The 24,913-nt window shown below is 39.5% G+C and overlaps 1 protein-coding gene across 1 annotated transcript; it reads right to left on the bottom strand.

Moving 5' to 3' along the window:
- Positions 1-2,839: 2,839 nt before the first annotated feature.
- On the bottom strand, positions 2,840-23,980 carry Elk4 (ETS transcription factor ELK4). Its single transcript, XM_047520650.1, has 5 exons — positions 23,630-23,980; positions 17,291-17,506; positions 15,101-15,976; positions 14,200-14,316; positions 2,840-10,695 (listed from the first exon to the last, which is right to left on the bottom strand). Exons 2-5 carry the CDS (start codon positions 17,495-17,497, stop codon positions 10,597-10,599), a joined length of 1,299 nt encoding a protein of 432 aa, XP_047376606.1. The 5' UTR covers positions 17,498-17,506; positions 23,630-23,980; the 3' UTR covers positions 2,840-10,596.
- Between the last annotated feature and the right edge of the window lie 933 nt (positions 23,981-24,913).

Raw genomic sequence — 24,913 nt, 5'->3', positions numbered from 1 at the left:
GGGCCTCAGACTGGAATGTGCTTTGTAAAACTTGAGGAACAGCAAGGGGACTCTTGCGGCTGAAGTGAGGAAGGAAGACACTGGCAGGAAGTCAGTTGAGTGCTGGCTGAGAGCCAGACCATAAAAGCCAGGCTAGGAGTGTGGAAATTTTTGTGTGTGATGTGAGATTATTGTTAAGAGTCATGAGCAATCTAGTGACATGGGCTAACTTACATGCTTTAAAGTATCCTTCTGGATGTTATGTAGAGAAGAGATGACAGAGCAAGCACGGAATTATGGAAGACCAGCTTGATGTGATACATAATGGTGCCCTGGAACAGGTTAGTAGCAATGGAAGTGGTCAAAGTGACTGGATTAAAGCTGTGTGGTGGCTCATGCCTGTAATCCCAGTGGCTCAGGAAGCTGAGGCAGGAGTATCACAAGTTCAAAGCCAGCTTCAGCAAAAGCAAGGTGCCAAGCAACTCAGTGAGAGATCCTGTCTCAAAATAAAACACAAAATAGGGCTGGGGATGTGGCTCAGTTGTCGAGTGCCCCTGAGTTCAACCCCTAGTACTTCCTTCTGAGCCCCCCAAAAAAGCTGCATTTTGAAGGTCAAATTGACAGTATTTGCTAATGGATTGAGTATAGGATGTGAGACAAAGATGGGAATTTGAGGCCTGGGCATTTGACCTGTGGAACCGGGTATAAGGCCATTTAATACTGGAAAGCCTTGGGACCACTCAGGAGTCTTGTTTCGCATATGATTGCCTCACAATGCTAACTTGAATGTCAATACTGCTAGATAAAGATGTCTAGAGCTTAAAAGTCAAGGCTAAAGATATACATTTTATGGTCACATACATATAGTGTTTAAAGCCATGGAACTGAATGAGGAAGAGATTTGAAGATCTAAAGATCAGGCCCTAGGGTTCTTCAACACCTAGAGGTTTAACAAGATTGGATCCAGCAGAGCAAACCAGAGAAGCCAGAAGAGGAAGTTCAAGAGAAAATGTGGTTTCTTAGAAGTTATGTGAAGAGTATCTCAAGGAGGAGAGCGGAACCAGTACTGTCAAGAGGCAAACCAAGGAATGAACATCAACTGCTGTAGTTGGCAACACAGATGGTGGCCTTGATTACAGAGGGGCTATGTATTCAAAACACATACAAGTCACTGAGCGGACTGGCACTCCAGCAACTTCCTTGACACCAGAGCTCGCCACTTGACTGGCACAGCTGTGAGAGATCTTCGCCCCATTTCATCTTCAATATCATACGCTGCTGTTTTACTTCAGTTACTCCCAGTGAAGCCACTTTCCCAGACTCCTTCAGGCACAGGGTGTACTGCTGTCAGTGCTGTGCTTTGTAGCCAAAATCAATATGTTATCTTACAACCTAATGGCTATCTCCCACCAGGTAATGCCAGCCCTGGGAAGAGTTAGTGTATCAGTGTGGCATCAGAAGCAGTTATAAAACAAAGTGCTTGTAAATTAAGCATGCCTCTCAATAGAGGTTAGAAAATAAATGGTGGCTTAAACAGGCTTTTTAACTGAAGGACTTGAAGCAGCTGATTTTCTAAAAATGATCTGAATCTCCAAGAACTGAAGACTCCTTTTCTTAAACTTATATGAGCTCCTGGAATCACTGTTCTAGGTCGTATGTTTTAAGAATGGTACTTTAGGAGCGTCCAGCAGTTCCCACAGGAGAGTATCAGCCAATGAGCATCACCATCTGAAGTGACATCTCAACAGGGCAGGTGAACTGCCTCACCAGCAATTTTCATCTAGAGATATGAAATAGCTTCCTGATGATTTTTCCATCATTAATCACACTTTCCCCTATGTGTGTTATTTCAACCCAGTTCTGAAAGCTCTCATTTAATTTGTTAAATGAACTTAAATCTCTGCTCTGGTAGCTCAAAAACCATACAAAGAAAGAGTGCTAAGACAGAAATAAGCAAAAGTTGCTCTTTTCAAAGTTTTCAATGAAAGCATCTTATCAAAAATGTTAATACAGTAAAACATTTCACATAGTGAATCGTTTTTTCTTCCCAGTTAATTCTCTTTTAATTTATTTTATGCCAACAATCATTTGCAATCTCCCCTCTTCACTGCCTGTCCCAACCAAGGCTTTTAATATTTTAATGTAGATACATATCAAGTAATTGAAAATCAGGTTTAACTAATAAACACTGAGAAAATTAAATTCCTTCCTTACCCCTTGTTAGCATCAATGAAAATACAATTGCACAAAGACTACCTCAACAGACGTGAAAGAAGGAAATGAATAATCAATTCAGAAAATTATTTTGTTAAAAATATTTATTTAAAAAAATACAACTGTTGTCCATATCTAGTTGCACATATATCTATTAACATATCTGCATAATTTTGAACTTGTAGTAAATTTGCTACAATGCTTTCTTGAAGCCAGCTTGCATTATACAAAGCAAATTCCTGTCAGTTCTTACATAAAATAATTTTTAAAAATGTTATCATCTTTCTTAAAAGATACATACCACCATTATACAATTTAACAAAATTTTTGCATAAAACATGGGAAGTGATAGAAAAAAAGACCACCTGGTTGGTTATTCAGAGCAACCCCAAACAATATGTGGAGATGCACCAAGTATCAACTGTTTTTTATCTTTTAAAAGCAGCATATTATAAGCCCTCAAAGTGCAAGCATATCCCTTGCTTAACCCACCTAAACTCTGCATAAAGTTTCTTTGTGCACAGACACAGAATTCCAGACTCTAGCTACAATCACCCTAATCAATCTTAAACAACATGCCTTTGTTCACCAGGTAAGTCCTGCCACTAGCTAGATGATAAGGCAGTTTCTGTCCAGCTATCAACAATTAATATAAATTTTCATAACCACTAGCAGTTACCACTTTAACTGCTTTTTTTTTTTTTTAGGAAGAAAAAAAGGTGATTTTAATACTCTGAAGGTCTCCCTAATGTAAGTTAAACTGAAATTAATTAACATAAGTTAGTAACAATACCTTAAATTATTCAATCTGGGTAGTTGTGCACTTGCACTACATCTAAGAAAGTTTGTTATTTAACATCATTTAATTAAAAAAAAAATTTTTAGGTGTAGATGGACAGAATGCCTTTATTTTATTTGCTTATTTTTCTGTGGTGCTAAGGATAGAACCCAACGCCTCACGAGTGCTAGGCAAGGGCAAGCGCTCGGCCACTGAGCTACAGTCCTCGACCCTAACATCATTTAATTTTTAAATGATGGCCATATTTTATGGTCTACAAACCAGATTCAACTCTAAACCACCTAGAATATGAAATTTAGAAGAATCTAACCTAGGGTTAACTCCCATTGATCCTTAGTCTCTTGCATATTTTTTTCTTTCTTTCTTTTTTTTTTTTAAAGATCCAGTAGGACCCATGGAAAATTATTAGTTTGTTCTTCAAAATGCAAAGTTAAGCCAGGTATAGTGCTGAGTGCCTGTAGTTCCAGCTACTCACGGGGCTGAGGCAGGAGGACTGATTGAGCTTAAGAGTTCAAGGCCAGCCTGGGCAACAGAGCCAGACCCAGGCACAAAAGAAAAGCAAAGTTATACATACTTCTTTTCTTAAGCCAATCTGATTATCTGGTGAATAAAGGGCATAATTCTAAGAAACTAATTTTGATCAAAATTTTATTTGCCTTCAAAGCTATCCAGTAGCAAAAAGAATGGACTGAAATTCATATTTAAATCATCCCTACCCACAAAGATAAATGAAACTGTTAGAAGGCAAAGTGAAGAAATATGATTCTGATTAGAAAAGACTAGCGGTCAAACAGAATAAATAGGCCCCCAATAATCAAAAGTTACTTGTATTAATTTTTTTTTTATCTTTACATAGATGCATCTTAGTTAATTTCACTAATACTGAACAGGGAAGTTTATAAAATGTTTCTCTATCACATAAACAATTAATGCAAGCAATGAACGTACATACAAAGGCCACTGGTAATACTGCCCCAAAATACAAACAAAAAAAAGAAATGAAATGTCTTAGAAGGGACTGTGTCCTCCATATGACAGACAAGAAAATGACTGAACATGGGGGGCAGGCAGGAAAAAAACCTTATAATTGGATTTTTTCAAATTTAAGTATAATCTATCAATTGCCAAATCTTTTTAAATTGTAAATTTCTACAGAGTACATGATAAACTTACAAATTACTTTCAAACATCCTAGCCCAAAGAGCATGCCTTACACAACGGAGAAGAATGGCTCACCAGGTATTCACTTATCCCTTCCCCAAACACTCTTAAGTTCCCCCGCCAAAAATGAGAAATAAAACCTTAATAAATGACCCTTAATATCCTAAGCTGAAATTAAACAAAATAATCATTAAGTGCTTCCAGTTATTAAAAACAAAACAGTGCTAATAATGGTGCCCAAGAAAGTGCCAAGTGATTTAATACAGTATATGGCATTCCCACCTCGAATGCCAGGCAGACCTGAATGGTTCTATTGGCTAGAACTCTGGGCCAGCCCCAGGGCACCCCACTCCACCCCCATCCAGAAGATCCCAGGCCTGTGTGAGCATGGCTCATAATCCTTGGAAGAGAGGAGAACCAGAGTGGGCCTTTGTGAGATGGGAACAAGGCAAAGCCAAGACCATTCAACCCAGAAGCCCTCCTTTGCAGTTCTGCTAATGCTGTTTATGTACAGTTTAAAAGAGTAAATTAAGCCACAAAGCCAGAATTCCTCTACTTTTTATATCAATTCATGGTTGAATTCTCTGTATTGTAGACATAGTACTTCTAGTATAAATCTCCTTTTTGAGAAACTTAACAGCCCAGCCAAATAAAGATTTTACACAAAAGCAAATATAAATGTAGAAATTTCAAAACATCCTTATTTGCTCAATAATATATGAACATAAGAGAACAGTTTAAGATAGACTTGTTTCGAGTACGTTATATTTCAGTGCTGTATTTCTAAAATGTCAAGCAATTAGTCTTTAAGGCCTATGATTCTATGTATTTAAAAACTGAAATGTGCAAGGCATTAATCTTTAAAAAGTGGCAACTGCAAAGTGCAGCAAGTTTTTTTTTTTGTTTGTTTGTTTTTTTTTTTTTTTTTTTTTTAGTTTTAGTATAAAATAAATCAGGAGCCATCTTTGTCTAGAGAATAATGTGATCCCTGTGAAAAACAGATTTATACACACACACACACTCAGTCCATACATCAGTATATACATACACATACATGTACTTGGCCAATAAATCAGAATGACTTAGAAATATTCTAGTCTCCCAATTAAGTATTTCAAAGTAAAGTTTTAAACCTCATAAAACTCCCTGATGTGTATTACATGTAAAAGTTTAGCATTCAGGAGACTTACTATGTTTGTATCCCTCATGAATGTCCTTGTAAGAGGTTTCATTTAAAATGATGTGGGGCTGGGGGTGTAGCTCCATGGTACAAGGCCCTACGCAATCCCTAGCACTTCAACATAAAATAAAATAACGGCAACAACAGCTTGACTTTCCTGGTTTCTGTAGGAAGTTTAAAGTCAACATTTCCCCTCTCACACAAACCTCTCTGGGTTTCCACTTTTCACAATGGCTAAGTATGAATGGCAGCATTCTCGAAATGGCTGCTTTTTGGCAGGCTATGTAGGTCTCTTGTTTCAGAAAAGCAGCTTGAAGACCCTGACAGTTTCAGATGGAGCACTGGAGAGCAACTTATACTACCACCAATTCACCTTTTAGGTCTGCTGTGTTTACAGTCAAAACACAACTTTGATAGTGACACACTCTACCAAGAATGAGAAGTGAAATCAATCATCTCTTGTTCTTGCTCAATTCACCCCGCCCCAGCTCAAGAATTCTAGACTCTAAGATTAAAACTTTTGCCTTCAATAAGGACAGTTCTGATGATGTTAAAACAGGGCACCTTGTTTCAGGCAATACCAGCACTGGTGACAAAAACAAAACATTTACTTGTTGACTCCAGACCAAGAAAATAATTAAAATACTTTCTACAGAATGCTTCTTTGGTCAGAGCACCTGCTGAAGAAAGACAATAATGGCTGACCTTCACTTCATTCACACACTGTAGCCTGAACATTTTCCTGCTTGATTCCACTTCAGAAATACTATATCCTATCACACCCTCGGATAATAGGCTACATTCAAAAATACTCCAACTTTTCTGTTGAGTTTGATAATTCATTCAGAGTCCCAGGGTTCTGTCCATCAACCTGCATTATCTCTACAATTGTTTCTATACCTAAGAAGGGCACTTCAGCACAATTCTAGATTTCTGGCATGGGTAAACATATGTACTAAATAAAGTGATATGCAGAATAGACCCTTCAAGAAAAGAATTCCTTCAGATTCCTTCAGATGCTGATATGTCTCACACAAACACAAAAACAATTTGTTAATAGAGCAAGAAAGTGGAAATTGTTATATATTTTAGCATAAAGCAACCTGAAAGAAATCTGAATGTTAGTAAAATAAAAGATGAACAAAAGAAGTTTTTAAACACACCTAATACAAAGGATGAAAGATAATAAGCTGTCAGAAATAATATGCATGAAGCTCTGGAAAATATTTGGTAGTGGGTTCTTATTTGGCAACTATGAAAAAAATTAATGTGAATTTCAAGGTTTATGACAAGCCCTCCTGAAAACTTGCAAGTCTCTTCTAAGATTCTCTAGTTTTATGTATGCTTTATAGCACACGTTACTTTAGCATAGTGGTATATAACAACATAAACACATGTGAATTCTTCATAGGGAAAGGCTGTTTTCAGAAACTTACTAATCAGGTGCGTGTTAAAAAAGATTAGAGACTGCTGGGGCAAGGTGGCACACATTTGTAATCCCAGTGTGTAGTCAGGAGGCTGAGGCAGGACAACTGTCAAGTTTAAAGGCCAGCCTCAGCAACTTAATGAGACCCTGTCTTAAAATAAAAAAAAGGACTGAGGATGTAGTTCAACGGTAGAGTGCCCCTGGGTTCGATCCCCAGTATCAAAAAGAAAAAAAAAGGGGCGGGGGAGCCAGAGACCACTTTTCTGAAATACTACTGAGCGTCTCTAAAGTTTCTTGAATTGCTAGAAACATAAAGTTACCTTTTTTTGATACTAGGGATTGAATCCAGAGGCGCCTAACCACTGAGCCACATCCCCAGCCCTTTAAGTTGCTAAGACCGGCTTTGAACTCATGATCCTCTTCAGTTTTTGTGATGACAGGCATGTGCTACTGCATTTGACTCCATACCAAAATTTGAAGAAAAAAAAAATTATACCTAGATTTTAACTGCCAAAATGTGGGGGAAAAAATTAACCTATATTTTAAAAATAAGAAGCTTATGGTTGACCTTTGGGGGATCTTTAGACTCTTCAATTATGTATAAACTTTTTTTAAAAAACAAGGTTCTCCCTTTGTTCAAACATACAAACTATTCCATGAGAAAGATAATATCACAAAAGCACTGTGATGAATTGTTAGAGGAAAAAAAAAAATTTAAACTGAGCACAGTGGTGCATACCTGTTATCCCAGCAACTGGGGAGGCTGAGACAGGAGGATCATAAGTTTGAGGCCAGTGGGCAACTTAACAAGATCTTGTCTCAAAATAAAAAATAAAAAAGGGCTGGGGATGCAGCTCGGAGATAGAGCCAGCCCCCTTGGGTTCAATGCACAGTATCAGAGGAAAAAACTTACTGAAGTCAAGACATGAGATTTTTTCTTTTCTTTTTTTTGCGGTGCTGGGGATTGAACCCAGGGCCTTGTGCTTGTGAGGCAAGCACTCTACTAATGGAGCTGTTTCCCTCACCCAAGACATGAGATTTTAATTTTGTATTTTTAAAAAATTATTTTATAACTTGTGTGAAAATCCACCCAGTGGTTTCTTGGCACTGCCTCTGAGTCAACTATGAACATCCCTTCTCAACTCCAAGGTGGTGGCTTGAAATCAGTCACAGAGGGAGTAATGTACATTAAGAAAATTGGTAAATTCCACAAATTCAGGGGTTTCCCCACCACCTCAGAGACTCTGATTGTTACATTTTCCAGCATGTGACTAGGGGCCAGAGCAGGAAAAAAGTGATCACAGAGGATATCCCATGGCCCTGGCAGTCTGCTCATCTCCTTTAGCTTAGAACACTGCTGCCCACCAGCAATCATCCTAACAAATGACTGCTGAGATAGCAGCGTCAGCCACGAAACATGAGTCTCCCCAGTGAATACTGATCTTAAGTGGTACGCCTTTGATGCTGAGAATTATTCATAGATTTTTAAAAGAAAATAAAGCTAAGACTTTTCCCAGAGGGAATAGTCTCAAATAGAATTATTTGCCTCACACATTTGCTAAGGTTGTAAACTTCGACTTAAAAAAGCATGCACATACATACACACATTCTCTCTCATGAATGTACCCACTTCCCCAAGTTAGTTATCTCAAAGAGAAAGTAGATCACCATATACCTCCTAAGGCCTCACACTTCTTGGAGGCTTCAGTGGTGACAGGCTTAAGCAAAGGGGACTTGACATTAAAACTGCTTCCTAGGGAAATGCTTTGAGTTTAATGGTACCCTTGTTCTAAGGTACTTCTATGTGGAGACAGAAAATTATCAAATATATCGTCTATGAAAACAAACCAATGGCTTTTCTCCTTTATTTCAAATATAAAATACCTTTGTGCTTTCAGAATTTAAAATATCTACTTAAATCAACCATCAATATTTATTTACTATATAAAAATGTTATCCTAATAAAACTATTCCAAAGAACTGCTAAGGGATCTAATTTCAAACAGGTATGAAAGTTAAATAATTCAATAAGGGAAGAAAGTCCAATATGTCTATTCCCATCACCACTACCTTTCAACCTACTATTGCACATCTCAGGAAGAGAACGTTCAGCCAATAACCTCCAATGAACTAATAACAGGTCCCAAAACCACACATCTAAAGGCAGCTCACTGAGTACTTTCCTTCCACTGCAAATGAAATGACATAGATGTTACACAGGAGCTTTTCTACACTGTATATAAAGCAAAAAAAGTGCATCTGGAAGATGCCGGTTTGTATCAGTGTCAGGTTGAGCCCTGAAGTCCTTACTCTCTCATTCCACTTAGTTCACATGATTCAACTATAGGGTTAAGAGATTAGCTTAATGGGCACAGTGGTGGTAGAAGCATATTAATTTAGTCCTGGACTTTTAAGCAAACTTTTCAAAAGATTCCACTGTGATATTGGTATAGCTCAGTATAGGGATCAAGCTATCTGTCTGTACCTGACATTGACTTACTTATGGTAATATTTTATAAATCGGGTAATATAGAGATGAAGGCCTACATCTTTTACTACTAATATAAACAATTCAATCACTGTGCATGAGCACTGCCATATGAAATTCATTCTTTCCTAATTTAAAAAAAAAAAAGGAGAAAAACTGAAAGAAACAAGCACATCTCACTACGGATTAGAAGCCTTCTCTTTCCATATGACCTTCCTAATTACATCTTAACACTGTCACAACCCCTATCAACCTTTGATTTAAAAGGAAAGATGCTAAATATACAGCAGGAAAAGGAATAAAATGCACAGGAAGGAGCAAGATTCTTTTGCCCTGGCTATCTTCTAACTGGGAAAAGCCCCATGTGTTGTTTAAGGTAATCAAATCTTTTATTTATTTTTTTTAATTTTTAATTTTTAATTTTTTTGCGGTGCCGGGAATTGAACCCAGGGCCTTGTGCTTGTGAGGTGAGCACTCTACCAACTGAGCTATCTCCCCAGCCCCAAATCTTTTATTTAGAGAAGCTTCCAACTGTCAAAACCCAAGTTCACGCTCTGAGACATCATCAAGTGCCACACTGTATTCCATGGACCTGGAGTCATACTGTTCAGAAAGCACTCGTTACTGTGCTAGATTGGGGTGAGGGTCACATGGTCTCAGTGAACTTTCCAAAAACCATCTTACACCACAAGTTGAATACCTTATGTTGAAACAGACTAGCTCCAAGCCCTGTCGATAGGTTCAGACAAGATCACGCATGTGGCTAAAAGACCCACCCAGAATAAACGGAAACAAGATGCCTTTCTGTGGAGCTGCTCATACATGTTGCAGTTCGCAGCAGAACAAAATCTCCTCAGTAGTACTGCTCTAATCTTACCGTGTATGAAGAGGAATGGTTCTTTTTCTCCCACTGCTTATAAACAACTCACATTTAGTCACTTAACAGAGCATGCTTAGTCCTAAAGATAAGGCCAATTTCATTTAACTAATATTTCTTTAATTTTTTTCCCTGGTCAATGGGTTTCAATAGCCAGGAGGAGTTAATTTTGTTCTTAACCATTCTTGCAAAACACTGCTGCTAAACTCTACCAAAAATTACTTTAGCACAAAATATAAAAGGAAAAAAGACAAGAGAGGGAGGTGGAGTTTGACCCCAATTAAGGCATTTTTACATACAGTCCAACTTGAGTCCTATTTAAAGGGAATCCTAAAAAGGTATTTCAGTGGGAAATGACAAAAATCACAATTGTATAATATCAGCATTGTAGAACTCTCTCTCACTTCCAATGCAATCACGTTGAGTGTCTATTTCTTTGTTCCTTGGTTCTCTCACTCCACAAGTACATAGGTTATGTCTTCTGCAGGTCTGGGGAAAATGGGCCAGGAGTAGAAGGTCCATCCAGGCCAGAGAGAGTAAATGGCCCATGACTGTTCAGTACAGAAGGAAACTGAGAAAGAAAATAAAACACATTATCATCTTATTACTCAGTCCTGGCTTTTACTTCGTTTCTACTATATTCCCTGAGGCAGAACACAACAAACAGCCTTTGCAGTGGCTCATAGGACAAAAGCAGTAAATTTATCAAAAAGTATGTGTGTTTGTCCTCACATTTTAAGTATTAACTCTCTCCATAAAACCTCAATGGAATGGAAACAAAGAACAAACCCGTATATTTCATCATATTCTAATATACTGTAGGTTTACATTTCATCTCAAATGAAGGTTTTAGAAAGTTCACTAAATGACAATATGCACCTTAGAGTGTTATTCAGTTACAAAGCTAATCATGAACCCTCAAAAAGAAGTCCAGAATGTGCCCATCTAGAAAAGCATTCCTTTCCCATCACGTATGCTGAGACCATCTCCTTAGTGAGGTTCCAGGCTAAAGCTACAGAAGCACTACTACTTTGCCCAAGGTCTCAGATCACTCTGTTACTCAATTATTTGCTGGGGAGAGGCAAGAAAAACATAAAAATAAAATATGGAAGATTCTCAACACTTTTCCCATTCAATAATGAAGGAATTTTTTTTTTTTTTTGGTGGGTGAGTGGTTGGGGGAGTACCAGGGATTAAACCCAGGGGAGCTTAACCACTGAGCCACATTCCTAGACCTTTTTATTTTTTTTGAGAAAGTGCCTTGCTAAATTGCTGAGGTTGTCTTTGAACTTGTGATCCTCCTGCCTTAGCCCCCTGAGTTGCTGGGATTACAGGTAGCATCACAGCCTATTTGTTTTGAAACAAACAAATGAAAGGAGGGGGATAGAGCTTACCTGAGACCCTGGGGTCCATCCCCAGCATTGAAAAAATAAACAAACAAACAGACAAACAGAAGCATAAGTTTTGTTTCTTTTCTTTTTTTAGGCATAGGAGATGGAACCCAGGGCCATGCACATGCCAAGCATGCACTCTACCACTATGCTACACGCCATGTCCCTGAGATTTCTTTTTTCCCTTACCATTTCACCATTTCACTTCTAAAAGAACAAAAGAAAAATTAGAACTATAAAATGTAAGAAAATATCCAAGGGACGGGAACCGCTGAAAAAGTAAATGAATCGACCACAAGAAAATTTATAATTTATAAAGACAAAATGTTTGGGACAAAATATGGTTAAAACCACTAAAGAGGGGCTGGGGATGCGGCTCATGGTAGAGCGCTTGCCTAGCACGTGAGAGGCACTGGGTACGATCCTCAGCACCACATAAAAATAAATAAATAAAATAAAGGTGTTATGTAAATAAAAAAAACCATTCAGAATAGCAAGACCTTTCCTAACATCCTGGTGAAGAGATAATATTCATTTTCTGATACATATCAATTCTGAGTGAGGGGAAAATGGGAATATTTGATATACCATTCTCAAGGCTTTCCTCTATTTAAAAAAACAAAATTCTTAATTAATAAGAGGGAACTGAGTAGAGCACAGTGGCACATGCCTGTAATCCCAGGGGCTCGGGAGGCTGAGGCAGAAGGATCACAAGTTCAAAGACAGCCTCAGCAATGGTGAGTTGCTAAGCAACTCAGTAAGACCCTGTCTCTAAATAAAATACAACAGAAGGCTGGTTATGTGACTCAGTGGTTGAATAACCACTGAGTTCCATCCCCAGTATCCCCCGTGAAAAAAGTGGGAACTTAAACACACACACACACACACACACACACACACACACAAAGTCAAATTTTAAAAAGAGAGAACCTATATGTAGAGATCTCCCATACACACACAGTCGTGTGCCATAGGACAACTATTTGGCCAATAAGGGACTATATGTACAACAGTGGTTCCCTAAGATTAAAATGGAGCTGAAAAATTCCTATCACCTAATGATGATATAACTGTCCTAAGGCTATAATGCAAAATATGACTCACATGTAAACAAACCTACTGCACTGCCAGTCATATAAAGTATAGCACATACAGTTGCACACAGTCCTTAATACTTGGTAGTGATAATCAATGACTATGCTGGTTTGTGCATCTACTACACCACACTAGACTTTTCACCACTATTACAGACTGTACTCCTTCCACTTACAAAGTTAAAAATCCACTGTAAAATAGATGCCATGTTCTACCTGCAGCAGCCTCACACATCTCATACTTACCTTGTCTCTGTCTTGCATCACTTTCTCCTGTGCTTGATATATGTCTCCCTCCCAGGTGTGCAGCAGGCTACACCATCTAAGTTTGTATAAGTACACAATCACCTAAGTTGCCTAAGAATGTATTCCTGTCACATCAATGTGTGGCTGTGTACACATCTGTATATGTATAGATATACACAGTCTCTGACTTATGACAGTTTAAAATAGTACAAAAGCCATGCACATTTAGTAGAAACCGTAATTTGAATTTTAATCTTCTCCCAGGCTAGTAATATGCAGTATGACACTCCCTTGCCATGCTGTGTGGCAACAGAGGACCACAGCTCCCAATCAGTGGATCACAACTGATACTCTACAACGTACTACTACTGTGCTGCTGAGTGATAATGGTCACATGGTTAGGGGTATCAAATGCCTTTTCTTTTTCTTTTTTATTAAACTTGTGGTTTGGGGATTGAACTCAGGGCCTTGCACCCAACCTGGTAGAGCAAGTACTCTGCCACGAGTTACATCTCCATCCCTTTTTATCTTAAGACAGAGTTTCACTAAGTTGCTCAGACTGGCCTCAAACTTGGATCCTTCTGCCTCCTAAGCCATTGGGATTATAGGTGTGTACCACTGTGCCTGGCCTAAAAGCATTTTCAGTTGATCATATTTCTGACTTACAATGGGGTCATCAGGGTATAACCCCACTGTAACTTGAGAAGCATCTATTTAAAGACATATCTATTTACAGATATATAGATTTGTTTTTGAAGAAACAGGGTCTCAATATATTGCCCAGGCTGGTCCCAAACTCCTGGGTTTTACCAATTCTCTTGTGTCAGCCTCCTGAGTAGCTGGGACTATAGGCACATGCTACTGTATCCAGGGGTGTGTGTGTGAATATATTTTTAACAGAAGATTTCTAGTATTTTATTTTTATTTTATTTTTTTAATATTTTTAGTTGTAGGTAGACACAACACCTTTATTTTATTTTTATGTGGTGCTAAGGATCAAACCCAGGGCCTCACACATGCAAAGTGAGCACTTTACCACACAGCCACAACCCCAGTCCTCCAGTATTTTACATGACAAAAAATTTGGGTGAGCCCAAAATCTCAGTACCAAATAATTCTTGGTCTAAATCAAATGCATATTAATAGTAAATAAGGAAAAGGAAACTGTTGTGGATATTAATATAAGCTGCTTGCTAGCTAGAAAATTAACTTGTAGAAATTAAAAATAAAATCTAAAGAATATTGAATAAAAATTATATAATGACTAAACAGAACAGTGAGACAGTGCCTTTTTTGCCTACCTCTTCATTTAACATGCCCCCATTATAAGAGTCATCCTTTTACCTGGAAAAGTGTGTTAGCACCTTGCAGTCTGGCTGGACTCAGGGGAGCCACAGGGCTGAGAGTACTCCAAAAGTGGATGCTGGAGAGCAAGGGGCTTGGAGTCAATAAGATGGGTGTCTGCAATACACAAAAATATCCACTAAATGACTATGATTATAAATGATTATCCACTAAATGATTATGCTTTATCCTTGCTATAGTATACAAGTAGCCAAACTATAAATAAATATATAAATTGAACCCAAATATAGTGTTACTCTCTATTCCAAATATCTCTAAGTCTAAAATTTTATAATGGTGAAAATCTGAGAGATCATTTTTCTAACCTAAGAAAAATAAGGTCAAAATAACTACTTTTTAACAAATTTGCACAAGGTCTTTCCCAAATAGAAAAACCAAACTGAACTCAGGTGAAGAATTATGGGTAAATGAGTCATCATGTTCCTTCTTTAATAATGAGATGGTCTGGGAGTAATCTATTAAAATGTTCTATGAGATGAGCAAGTTAATAAATACCTGATGTAACTAAACAAACTTGTTATTCAACATCACATCAGTCCTTTTTCTCAAGGTTCTCAGGACCTAATGTTTTCTAACACTACTGTTACCAACAGTTTTATGAGAACCAGAGAGAAAATATGGATACTTACTGTCTTTAAGAAGTGCAAAAACCAAAATATTTATTTACTTGTACAATAATGTATTTTCACCGACAATACTTTAAACCTTTTATTTTGGCAATACTGACTGAGGTAAGGAACTGGTTACTTTCACAGGGTTACAAATAAACTTTCTAAGACAAATCTAAGTAAAGGGAAACAAACTTGCACGTGCAAATTCTAGATTTGTTTTAAAAGGTGAACAAATGCAAACAATGGCATTAAAAATAAAGAGTCATTACCTGTGAAAAAAGTGCTGGTGTAAGAGAAGCTGTAGGGAGAGATGGGCTTAATATCCCCAGTGGGCTTGGGTCACTGCCTGTGATCACAAGTGTAGGTGCCAGTTCTAATCCTTTAGGTTTCTTGGATCTTGATGAATTGTTTGTTTTGTCCTTTTCTGGAAAAGCTGAATCTTCATTTTTAGGCTCCAGTGACAAATTCTCTGGAAGTTCCATTGGTTGAGAAGCCACTGAATCAATGTCTGTGTCGATGTCTGGGTTGGAGCCCAGCGGTGGGGAAGGTGTCCTAGGAAGCTCCTTCAAAGACGGGGGAATGGACGGAACAGGAGGTGTGGGGGTAAAAATGGTAGCTACGCTGGATGCAGAAGTTGGAGACTCCAGGGAAGGCAGTTTAGGGGAAACCAATGTCTCCAATGCTTGGATAGTTTCTTCAGAAGATGGAGAAATACTTGAGCCAGATGAAATAGTGACAGCAACAGGTTCAACGGAAGGTTTCTTGGAAGGTGTTGTCACAAATTTGATGACAGATGGCGTTGGCTCCTGAGGAGATTTTTTCTCTGCCAGTTTCTCAGCTGGATTCTCCATCTTTATTGACTTGAAAAGCTTCTTATTGGAGGTGTTCAAAGAGTTGAGAGTAAACGAAGAATATAAGCCAGAGTGTATGTAGTCATTGCGGCTAGAGGTCTTGGCACCAGGCTGAAGTGGTTTCTCTTTGCCCCCATTCTCCACATCTTTGGAACTGCTGCTGATTTCACTGGAGTTTAAGGTTTCATAGTCTCCCTCGATCCTACCCACTGTCATTGGATCCATTTTCAAAATCTCTGGGTAAGAGACAAACTTGTACACAAACTTCTGACCATTCACTTTTTTAATGATATTCTGTAAAGGAAATAAGCATTCTTTAGCATGTGCAAAGTCCTGGGTTCCACCCCCAATACTACCAAAAAAAAAAAAAAAAGATAAGCATTCTTATACTTTCCTATTTTATGTCCCACAGCTCATGAATAAGTTGACCTAATGAGGCTCTTTATTTGAGAAGTGGGCACAGCTTAATTAGAAGACTTAAAAATCATATACATTCATTCAGCTGTACCAAACACAGCCTCTACTATGACAACGTGAAGGCAAGAACATTTAAATGTCTTATGAGCAACTGAACTACTATGTTACATAAAACCTGAGAAGTTTTAATTGCTTACCTCTCAACCAAGTATCTGTATTAAGTCAGAACTTACTGAATTGCAATCTCAAATAATTCCAAAAAACCAAGTCATAAGCATCCTGAGTAGGCAAAAAGGAATTCAGAACATTGCAAGTACAAGGTTCCTACTTCCTTCAGAAATTTCAGTTGATCCTTACTTTTTATCTCTATATAGGAAAGCTGATAAGATCAACTACTTAAAGGTGAAAGTAAGAGCTCATCTCTAAGTTGCCCAGGCTAGCCTGAAACATGCCAACCTCCTGCCTCAGTCTCCCAAGGGGCCGGGATTACAGTCAGCTTCTTATTCTAGGCCTATTCTCTGGACCACTCATTTTTCCTCAGTGCCCAAGAATGTATTCAAAATAATAAGAAATTAAACAAACAACAATTTTACCTAAGGAATCAACTGAATTAATAGCTATTCTTTAAGGAATGAATTTCTATTCCAAGTTAAATAAAAACTAAAATATAAGTAAAGCAGGTAAGTGTGATGGTACACACCTATAATCCCAGCTGAGGCAGGAGGATGGCAGGTGCCAGGACAGCCTCAAACAACTTAGAAAAGAAAAAGGACTAGGGATGTAGTTCAGGGGTAAAGTGACTCTGGGATTCCTCATATCAAGGGGAGAAAAAAAAAAGTAAAGCTATAAAAACAAGTACACGTGACAATTTTAAAGTAAGTTATGACACACAAGAATACTTATTCTGAAGAATCTCAAATTTCCTTTTTTTGTATTCCAATCTGGACTTTTTCTTTTAAAGACAACTGTAGCTGGGAATAAAAATACATGTAATGAGAGTAGGTTACTAACTGAGAGTTTATAGAAATACACCCAGAACATTTATACCTTGTGTCCTAATTAAATGCTGAAGCTATAAAATAAATTGCATTAAAATAAACCAAAACATTAGTACCTATAACCTCAACAAAACAGAAGAAATAATTCTTGGCTTGAGGTTCTCTGTATAGCATCAAGATCAGGATGTGTTACCTTTACATAATAGTATCTGAGGGCTCGGCTGAGTTTGTCATAATTCATATTAGGCTTGTTCTTGCGAATTCCCCAGAGACGAGCCACCTCTTCTGCCTGCAAAAGCTTGAACTCCCCATTGTTAGAGGTCCAGCAAATCATGTGCTCATTCTGAGGCTCCTGCAGGAGCTGAAGAAGGAACTGCCACAGGGTGATGGCACTGTCCATAGCAATAGGCTGAAAGAATATGGATATATGATATAAAATTAACACTGTATGTCTGGCACTGTTTTAAGTGCTCTAAGTGTAATAACTCATTTCATACCCAATATTCCTATAAGATAGATAAGGCTGCACACTCATTTTACAGATGGAAAAATGTTTCGATGAAGAGTTAAATACCTGTCCAAGGTCATAAAGCAAACGGCAAAGCTAAGATTTAAGCCCAGGCAATCCGAATCCAGAGTCCAAACTCTTAAGCATGCCACGCAGCTTCATAAGCCTCAAGCAACTTGTAAGGAGGATAAAGCTAATTCTGTAAATTTGGGGAGCAGACTGAAGATTGCCAGCCATTAAAGTATACATTATTAAGAGTTTTTCTTAAAACTCACTGTCATGTTCTCTCAGAGGATCACCATCTCAACTTCTATCTAATTTGATTATTTGCTTAGCTGTGGGCCAGGGCAGCCCAGGAACTGAGGTACAGGTAGTAATCTACTTCTGTTCCAAATGGTACTTCTCCAAATAGTACCCATTATCATAAATGTAATTTACATAAAAATTAGCAGCACTGAGATAACAAAATGTTCCCTAATTTACAAGTTCTGTTACAGTTCTGTCTACAGAGATTCCATCTGTATAAATTCTCCTTTTATTTGATAAGCAATCTTTATTTGATTATCAAGACAAACTGAAGAAAAATCCTGATACCTGTTTTGAGGCCAGTTTTTCAGTTTTAGCACTACTGATATTTGGGGCCAGATGATTCTTTGTTATGGGGTATTGTCTCCTATACTATAGTTTAGCAGCATCTCTTGTCTCTAACCACTAAATGCCAATAGCATCCACTGAGACAATTAAAAATGTCTCCAGAAACTGTCAATATTCTGCTAGGAGGGGTCAAAATTATCCTGGTTGATAATCACTGGCTTGGGCAACAGGGTGAAATGGAAATACACTCACAAAGACATCTTCCTCACAGAATTTCAAAATATGTGGTCTATTAGGAAGAATTCTTTAAGGACAGATACTCTGGCCAGACACATGTAAGCTCAACCTAACAAGTCTATAACTGAATATATTCACACATAAAATAAAGAAACCTTTCATTCTCTAGGAATGAGAACTCAGTGGGGCAGAACAGGGATTGAAAACAAATTAAATCAATTCCATTAAAATACTACAAAAATAGGTAAACTGGACTACATCAAAATTTAAAACTGTTGTGCTGCAAATAATACCATCAAATGAGAAGAACATTCTGAAAATGGGAGAAAATACTTTCAAATCATGTATCTCAAAAGGAATTTGTATCCAAAGTATATCTTACAACTTAAAAAGGACAAAACTAAGACTAGGCAAAGGATCTGCATGCCATAATTCCAACTATTAGGGAGGCTGAGGCAGAAGGATTCCAAATTCAATGCCAGCTCTGGCAAAGTGTTGGCAATATAGCTCAATGGTAGAGCACTCCAAGGTTAAATTCCTAGTACCACAAAACAAAAACCAAAACAAAAAAAAAAACCAAAACAATAAAAAACACATTTCTCCAAAGATGATATGTAAATAGCCAATAAGCACATGAAAAGATGCTCAACATTATTAGTTATCAGTGAAAAGAAAATCCAAACCACATAAGAAACCACTTCATACCTATTAAGAGGGCTATAACCAAAAAGATGGATAATAACAAGTGTTGGCAAAGATATGGAGAAACTGAAACCCTCAGACATTGCTGGTAGAAATCATACAGTCACTTGAGACAAGTTTACCACATAATCCAGCAATTCCACTCCTACATACCCAGGAGGAATGAAAATAGATGTCCATACAAAAACTCACACAAGACAGTTCAGAGCTGAATTATTCATAATAGCTAAAAAGTAGAAACAACTCAAATGTCCATTAACTGATGAATAGATAAATAAAATGTGGTAATAATGAAATATCATTCAAACATAAAAAAGAATGAAGTACTGACACAGCACGGATGAACCTTGAAGACACTACTATGCAAAGGAAAGAAGTCGACCACAAAAACTGACACAGTCCATGATTCTATTTGTATCAAAAGTCTAGAACAGGCCAATCTATAGCCAGAGAAAGTGAATCAGTAATTGCTGAAGGCTGGGGGGAGAGAAAGAATAGGGAGAGGATGAGGAATGAGAGCAAACAAGTACAGGTTTCTTTCTGCGCTGCTGAAAATATTCTAAAAAGACTGTGCAGTTTTGTGAATATACTAAAAACCACTGAACTGTACACCTGAGGTAGGTGAATTTCATGGTGTATGAATTACATCCCAATAAAGATGTTTAAAACAAACCAACCTAACAAAACAATCATTACAAAAGTTAGGCCTAAGGAGGCTAATTCTAACAATAAAACTCACAGAGATGAGATCCTCAAGGGTCAACTACCTCTACTGCCAAAAACGGTAGAGGTAAGGAGCTGTAGCGAAAAATATCTGGGTTTCTCTAACTTTTCTGAGGAACTTGAAATGTTCTACAGTGATCTTCATAGTTATCACATTGATACTGGTCATACAGAGACAATAACATCTGTGAGTAAAGATGGGAAAATTAAATAAAGAATAGAAAGGGGAGATGCCTGCCACAGTCAAGAAGCTGACACCATGGGTCCAAGTTTCCTTCAACAGCCACATACTCAGCTATTCATCAGGGAACCCTCTTCCCTAAGTGGATGAAAGCATTCATCTCACTGGTTCATTGTAGAGAAGTATCAGGTTCACAAACTAAGTGATAATCACCAAATGAAGAGCTTCCTTAATGCTAAATGCCTGTGCCCACTAGAAATCAGCTCCCCAGTCTTGACCTGGGTTAAAACAGTGGTTATTACATTCATTAAGTATGGTGGGGCAGGGGGAAGTTCTGTGTCATTTTTCTGAGTTTACCAAATAGTCATTTTCTTCTGATGATGCCCATTCATGACAAGTAACTTTTCTACTCCAGTTTTCCCATTTAAGTAATTATTTGTTAGCCTAAGCCTGTTAAAACTACTCCCTTGTAAATAAGAGTTTAGCCAAAGAAATCAATTTCCACATTTCCAGACATCACCTTTGTGTCAAGAATGCTTAGGGTAGGGGCAGGAATGTATGCACGAGAGAGACAATGATGGATGAAGAAAGGAAGGCAGAACAGGAAGTTCTATTTTTACCACAAAAGTACTGCTTATAATTCCACTTGGTTTTGGAAAAAATTTAAAACCCAATACTGGAGTCTTAACACCTATCATGTAGATCACATTTGAGTCCTACAGGCTTGTAATGGCTCAGCTAGAAAGGTAGAAAAATAGAAGACACAATAAGTATACAATTACTGTACTGAGCAAAAAGAAGGGTTCCAAAAATAGGGTGCCCAAAGGTGGCGCAGGTTTAACGTCCACCTTCCTCTTTGGTTACCAGTGGTTCAATATCTGTGGAGTCAGGTGATGGCGAGCTGTTGGATACTTTAGTATAGAACCAACCAGCTATGAGAAATGCTGATGCCTCTTTAGCATGTTACAGTGTGTCTAGGACAGAAGGCTACTAGGAGGAAAAGCAAAAGGGCATTGTAGTTTTGGACTGAAAGAATGGAAATGAACTTTCTTTTGAGAAAAACTAAGTTATAAAATGGGCAACTTCAGTGGATACTTGAAAAAATACTTTTGTGTGCGGTGCTGGGAATCAAACCCAGGGTCTCACACATACTAAACAAGCACTCTACCCCGAGCTACACCCTCAGTGACTAATTCAATTTTTTTTTTAACTTAAAAAAATTTTTTTTGGTACTAAACAATGAACCCAGAGGTGCTTTACCACTGAGCCACATCCCTAGCCCTTTATTGAGTCATGGTCTTGCTAAGTTGCTTAGAGCCCCCTGGAGTTGCTGAGGCTGGCCTGGGCCTGAAACTTGTGATGCTCCTGCCTTAGCCCCCCCCCACCCCACCCCCAGTCACTGGGATTACAGGCCTGTGCCACTGCGCCCAGTTCTCTAATTCAAAATCCTTTATTTAATTTTGCTATCAGGTTATTCTTTCAACTGAAAAATTGACAAACTTCTGAGAATATAGATAAGTTAAAACTCTTCTCATTTTAGTTTTTCAAAGTACGGTATTAATTATGAACTTTAATGATTTCCACAATCATAAAAGAAAATTAAAGGGAGAAAAAAGGAGATAATTAAAAATTACAAATATGAAAAGCTAAAAATATAAACACTTTTTCCCTGGTTATATAACAGCCAAGAAGAAAATACTTGATTTTCCTTCTCATGAAATACCAACTTTTGTATCATTATACATTTTTTTTTTAAATACAAGAAAAACACTTGTACTTTCCTTATCAATATGAAGGAATCTGATTTTTTTTTTTTTTTTATTTCCAGGGCCTTGCTTATGGTAGGCAAGTGCTCTACCACTGAGTTACATCCCCAGTCCTTTTTATTTTTTGAGACAGGGTTTCACTAAATTGCCCAAGTTGGTCTCAAATCTGAGATCCTCCTGCCTCAGCCTCCTTAGGAGCTAGGATAACTGGCATACCACACTATACCACACTCCACCTGGTTAGGAGTCTGATTTTTGAGGTATTAAACGCTGAAAACACAACTGATTCCATCTTAACACTTTAAAGAAAGATTAATCCCTGTGCTAATTTGAAGAGGGGGCTGGAGGTATAGCTCAGTGGTATGGTAACTCTTCCTAGCATGCTCCAGTTCTTGTGTTCCATCCCCAGCATTAAGGAAGAAAAGGATGAGAAAAAAGAGGTAGCCATGTTGAAATGGCTTAGTAAAGAAGATTCTATGAGTGAAACGCTTCCACTCTAAACAGGATTATAGTACACAGTCCTGTTGCTGTGGTGACCCATGGCCCAACTATTTTTCAGCGACAGTAGCTAAGACCCAAAAAATAATTCAAAATTCTTTCCAAATTCTTCAGTGTGCTGCCTAAATAACCAAAAATTTTTAATGAATTGACGAGTTTTTAATCAAAATAATCATTATCAAAAAGTAACACAATGTAGCTAATTACTCAACAAGATCTTACACAAAGCGAATAGAGAATATTAAATGTATATTTCTTCTTTCTTGTGTGTGTGCGCATGGAACCCAGGGTCTTGCGCAAGCACTCTGAGCTATACCCCGTCCCAAATGCATACTGCTAAACTACAAAACAACAACAATAACAAAACAACTTGGAAGACAGTAGTTTCCTAAGGATGTAATGGGATCCATTAACAAAGTTTTAATGGTTAAATAAAATCAAAGAGAAAGAATTCCTGAGAGGGAAAAACTGAATCATATTACATTTTAACGAAAACACCACTGTCAGTCCTAAACCGAAGCGCCAAGTTTTCCAAGCGGGGTGGGGCGGGAAACGAGAAGGGAGGATCTGATCCAGCAACCAAAGGGACAGGCGAACCGTTCTGATTAAGCTTCAGAATCTTTATTTAAATGTCCTAAACTTCAAACATTAACAGCCTGGGGAAAAGCCAACTGTCTTTTGGCTACTTGAGTCAAGAATACCCCTTATTTCCTACCAATGCCTATTAGCATTCCGCCCCAAAAGACGTTTCCAATTGATCTTACTAGGAATGAAGAAGCGCCCAGCTTCGCTGCAGCGGTACCATAAGCAGAAAGCAAAGGCGAGAGGAGGGTGCTGCAGAGAAGTAGAAAAAGAAATGAAACTTGACACCGGATGAATAGCGAGCTAGGGGAAAGGAAGAAACACTGGTGACCGTGCGCCCCAGAGGAGATCAAAGTCCGGGAAAGAGGCACAACCTCGCGGGTATTTGTGAGCACTCAATTACTGTACTTTCATTTTCCTACTTCCTGTCACTACACAGAATTGCTCCCTTCCTCTCCACCCATGCAACAAAACCCGCTGCCACCTTTTGCTTAAAGGGCCTCGGGTGGAACCCAACTAGGGGCGAGGAGCGGGGCGATGCGTTCTGGAGTCCACCTGCGCGCAGCGAAGCTGCGGCCGCGGGCACAGGCAGCCGGGGGCGGGTCCCCAGGGGAGCGCGCCGCAGCCCCGCCCCGCGTCCCGCACTTCCTGTTGTGCTGGGAGCCCCTCGGCCCACGCGCTCGCCCCCAGCCCGAGGAGCCGTGGCGCGAGACTCTGACGGGGGGCGGGCGAGCCGCTCACCAGGCCACGCGCGGGGCTCCCTCTCGCTCTCGGTCTCGAATGCAAAGCTCCCCTCCGCCAACAACTCCTCACGCTGGGAGCTCGAGGACGGCGCGGCAGCCGCTGCGACCCCCGCGGCGGAGCCGGAGAAGGCGGCGGCGGCCGCCGAGCCGAACCCGCCCGGTGTCCGCAGCCTCCCGCATCTCCCGCCGCCGCACAACCGCCGCGACTCCCTGCGCTCCGCCCTCCCGCCCCCGCACGTGGCGGCAGTGGTGGCGGCGCGGGTCGTCAGGCCGCTACCCGCCGGGCGCGCGCTCGGGGCGTTCCTCGCCGCGGCCAGGCCTGCCAAGCACTCCGCGGCCGCCGCCACTCTTGAACCCCCCGGTTGCTTTGGGGCCCCTCCCAGACGCCGCCGCCGTCGCGCGTCACTTCCGGGGCAGGGAGGGCGGGGCCGCGAGCTTCTAGGCGAGGCAACCCCAGAGCCCGGACTCCTGCGAGCCCGGGGATCCGGCGTGCGAGCGGCTAGGGCACCCCCTGTAGTTCTTCTCTTGTCACTGTCCTCTGCTCTTGGTCCAGTCGATTCCAGTTGCCTGAGGCTCCCTTAGGAACTCCGAAGACTAAAAGCAGGGCCTCGGACTCCTCATGGCGGACCGGGCTCCTGCTTAGTCCCGCGTCCGAGGGAAGGGGCGGTCACCGAGCCCCTTCCCCTGGGGCCGCTTCTGTTTGTTATTGCTGAGCTTACATATGAGGACTCTGCCCTTCGGTCCAACTTACCCATCGTTGCGTGGATCCAGAAAGTTGATGGAGCGATAGCTTTCTCATCGAAGTAGCAGATCCCAGGACGCTACCAACACTTGATAAATACCAAATCTGCACCTTGGCGCTCTGACCAGGGCGCTGACAAATGGAAGCACAGGTGGTGTGGGAAAGCTTGCTCTGGTTTTGGAGGTAACGATTTGGAGTACAGTCGTAGCTGTACCGTGAGCTATTTTCTTAACCTCTGCAAAACGTTAAGTTCATCATCCATAAAATGGAACGAGAGAACCCGACCTCCTAGAGTAGTTGTAATCGTTAAAGGAGATAAGGTGAATAAATGGCCTGTGAGTTTGAAACTCACAGGTTCTCATTAATAAGATTCTTAAGGAGCAGGGTAACACTTGGTACAAGAGGCTATTTGAACAACTTAGCAGAAGGAATGGAGAGTCATTAATAATCTGGATTGCTGAACAAAATTATCAAAAAGTAGCATATTCTATTTATTAGGTAAACCAAAGACAGGTCAGTGTCTGAATTACTGATTGTTCC

The sequence above is a fragment of the Sciurus carolinensis genome, chromosome 12, assembly GCF_902686445.1.
Source record: "Sciurus carolinensis chromosome 12, mSciCar1.2, whole genome shotgun sequence".
Classification (NCBI taxonomy): Eukaryota; Metazoa; Chordata; class Mammalia; order Rodentia; family Sciuridae; genus Sciurus; species Sciurus carolinensis.
This window is presented reverse-complemented; position numbering and strand designations above follow the sequence as displayed.

Coding starts and splice junctions, on each gene's coding strand:
- Elk4 (XM_047520650.1), bottom strand. CDS start 17,497: ATGGACAGTGCCATCACCCTGTGGCAGTTCCTTCTTCAGCTCCTGCAG. Junction 15,977..17,290: donor TCAGATACTATTATGTAAAG/GTAACACATCCT, acceptor TTTCCTTTACAG/AATATCATTAAAAAAGTGAA. Junction 14,317..15,100: donor CACCAGCACTTTTTTCACAG/GTAATGACTCTT, acceptor TGTGTATTGCAG/ACACCCATCTTATTGACTCC.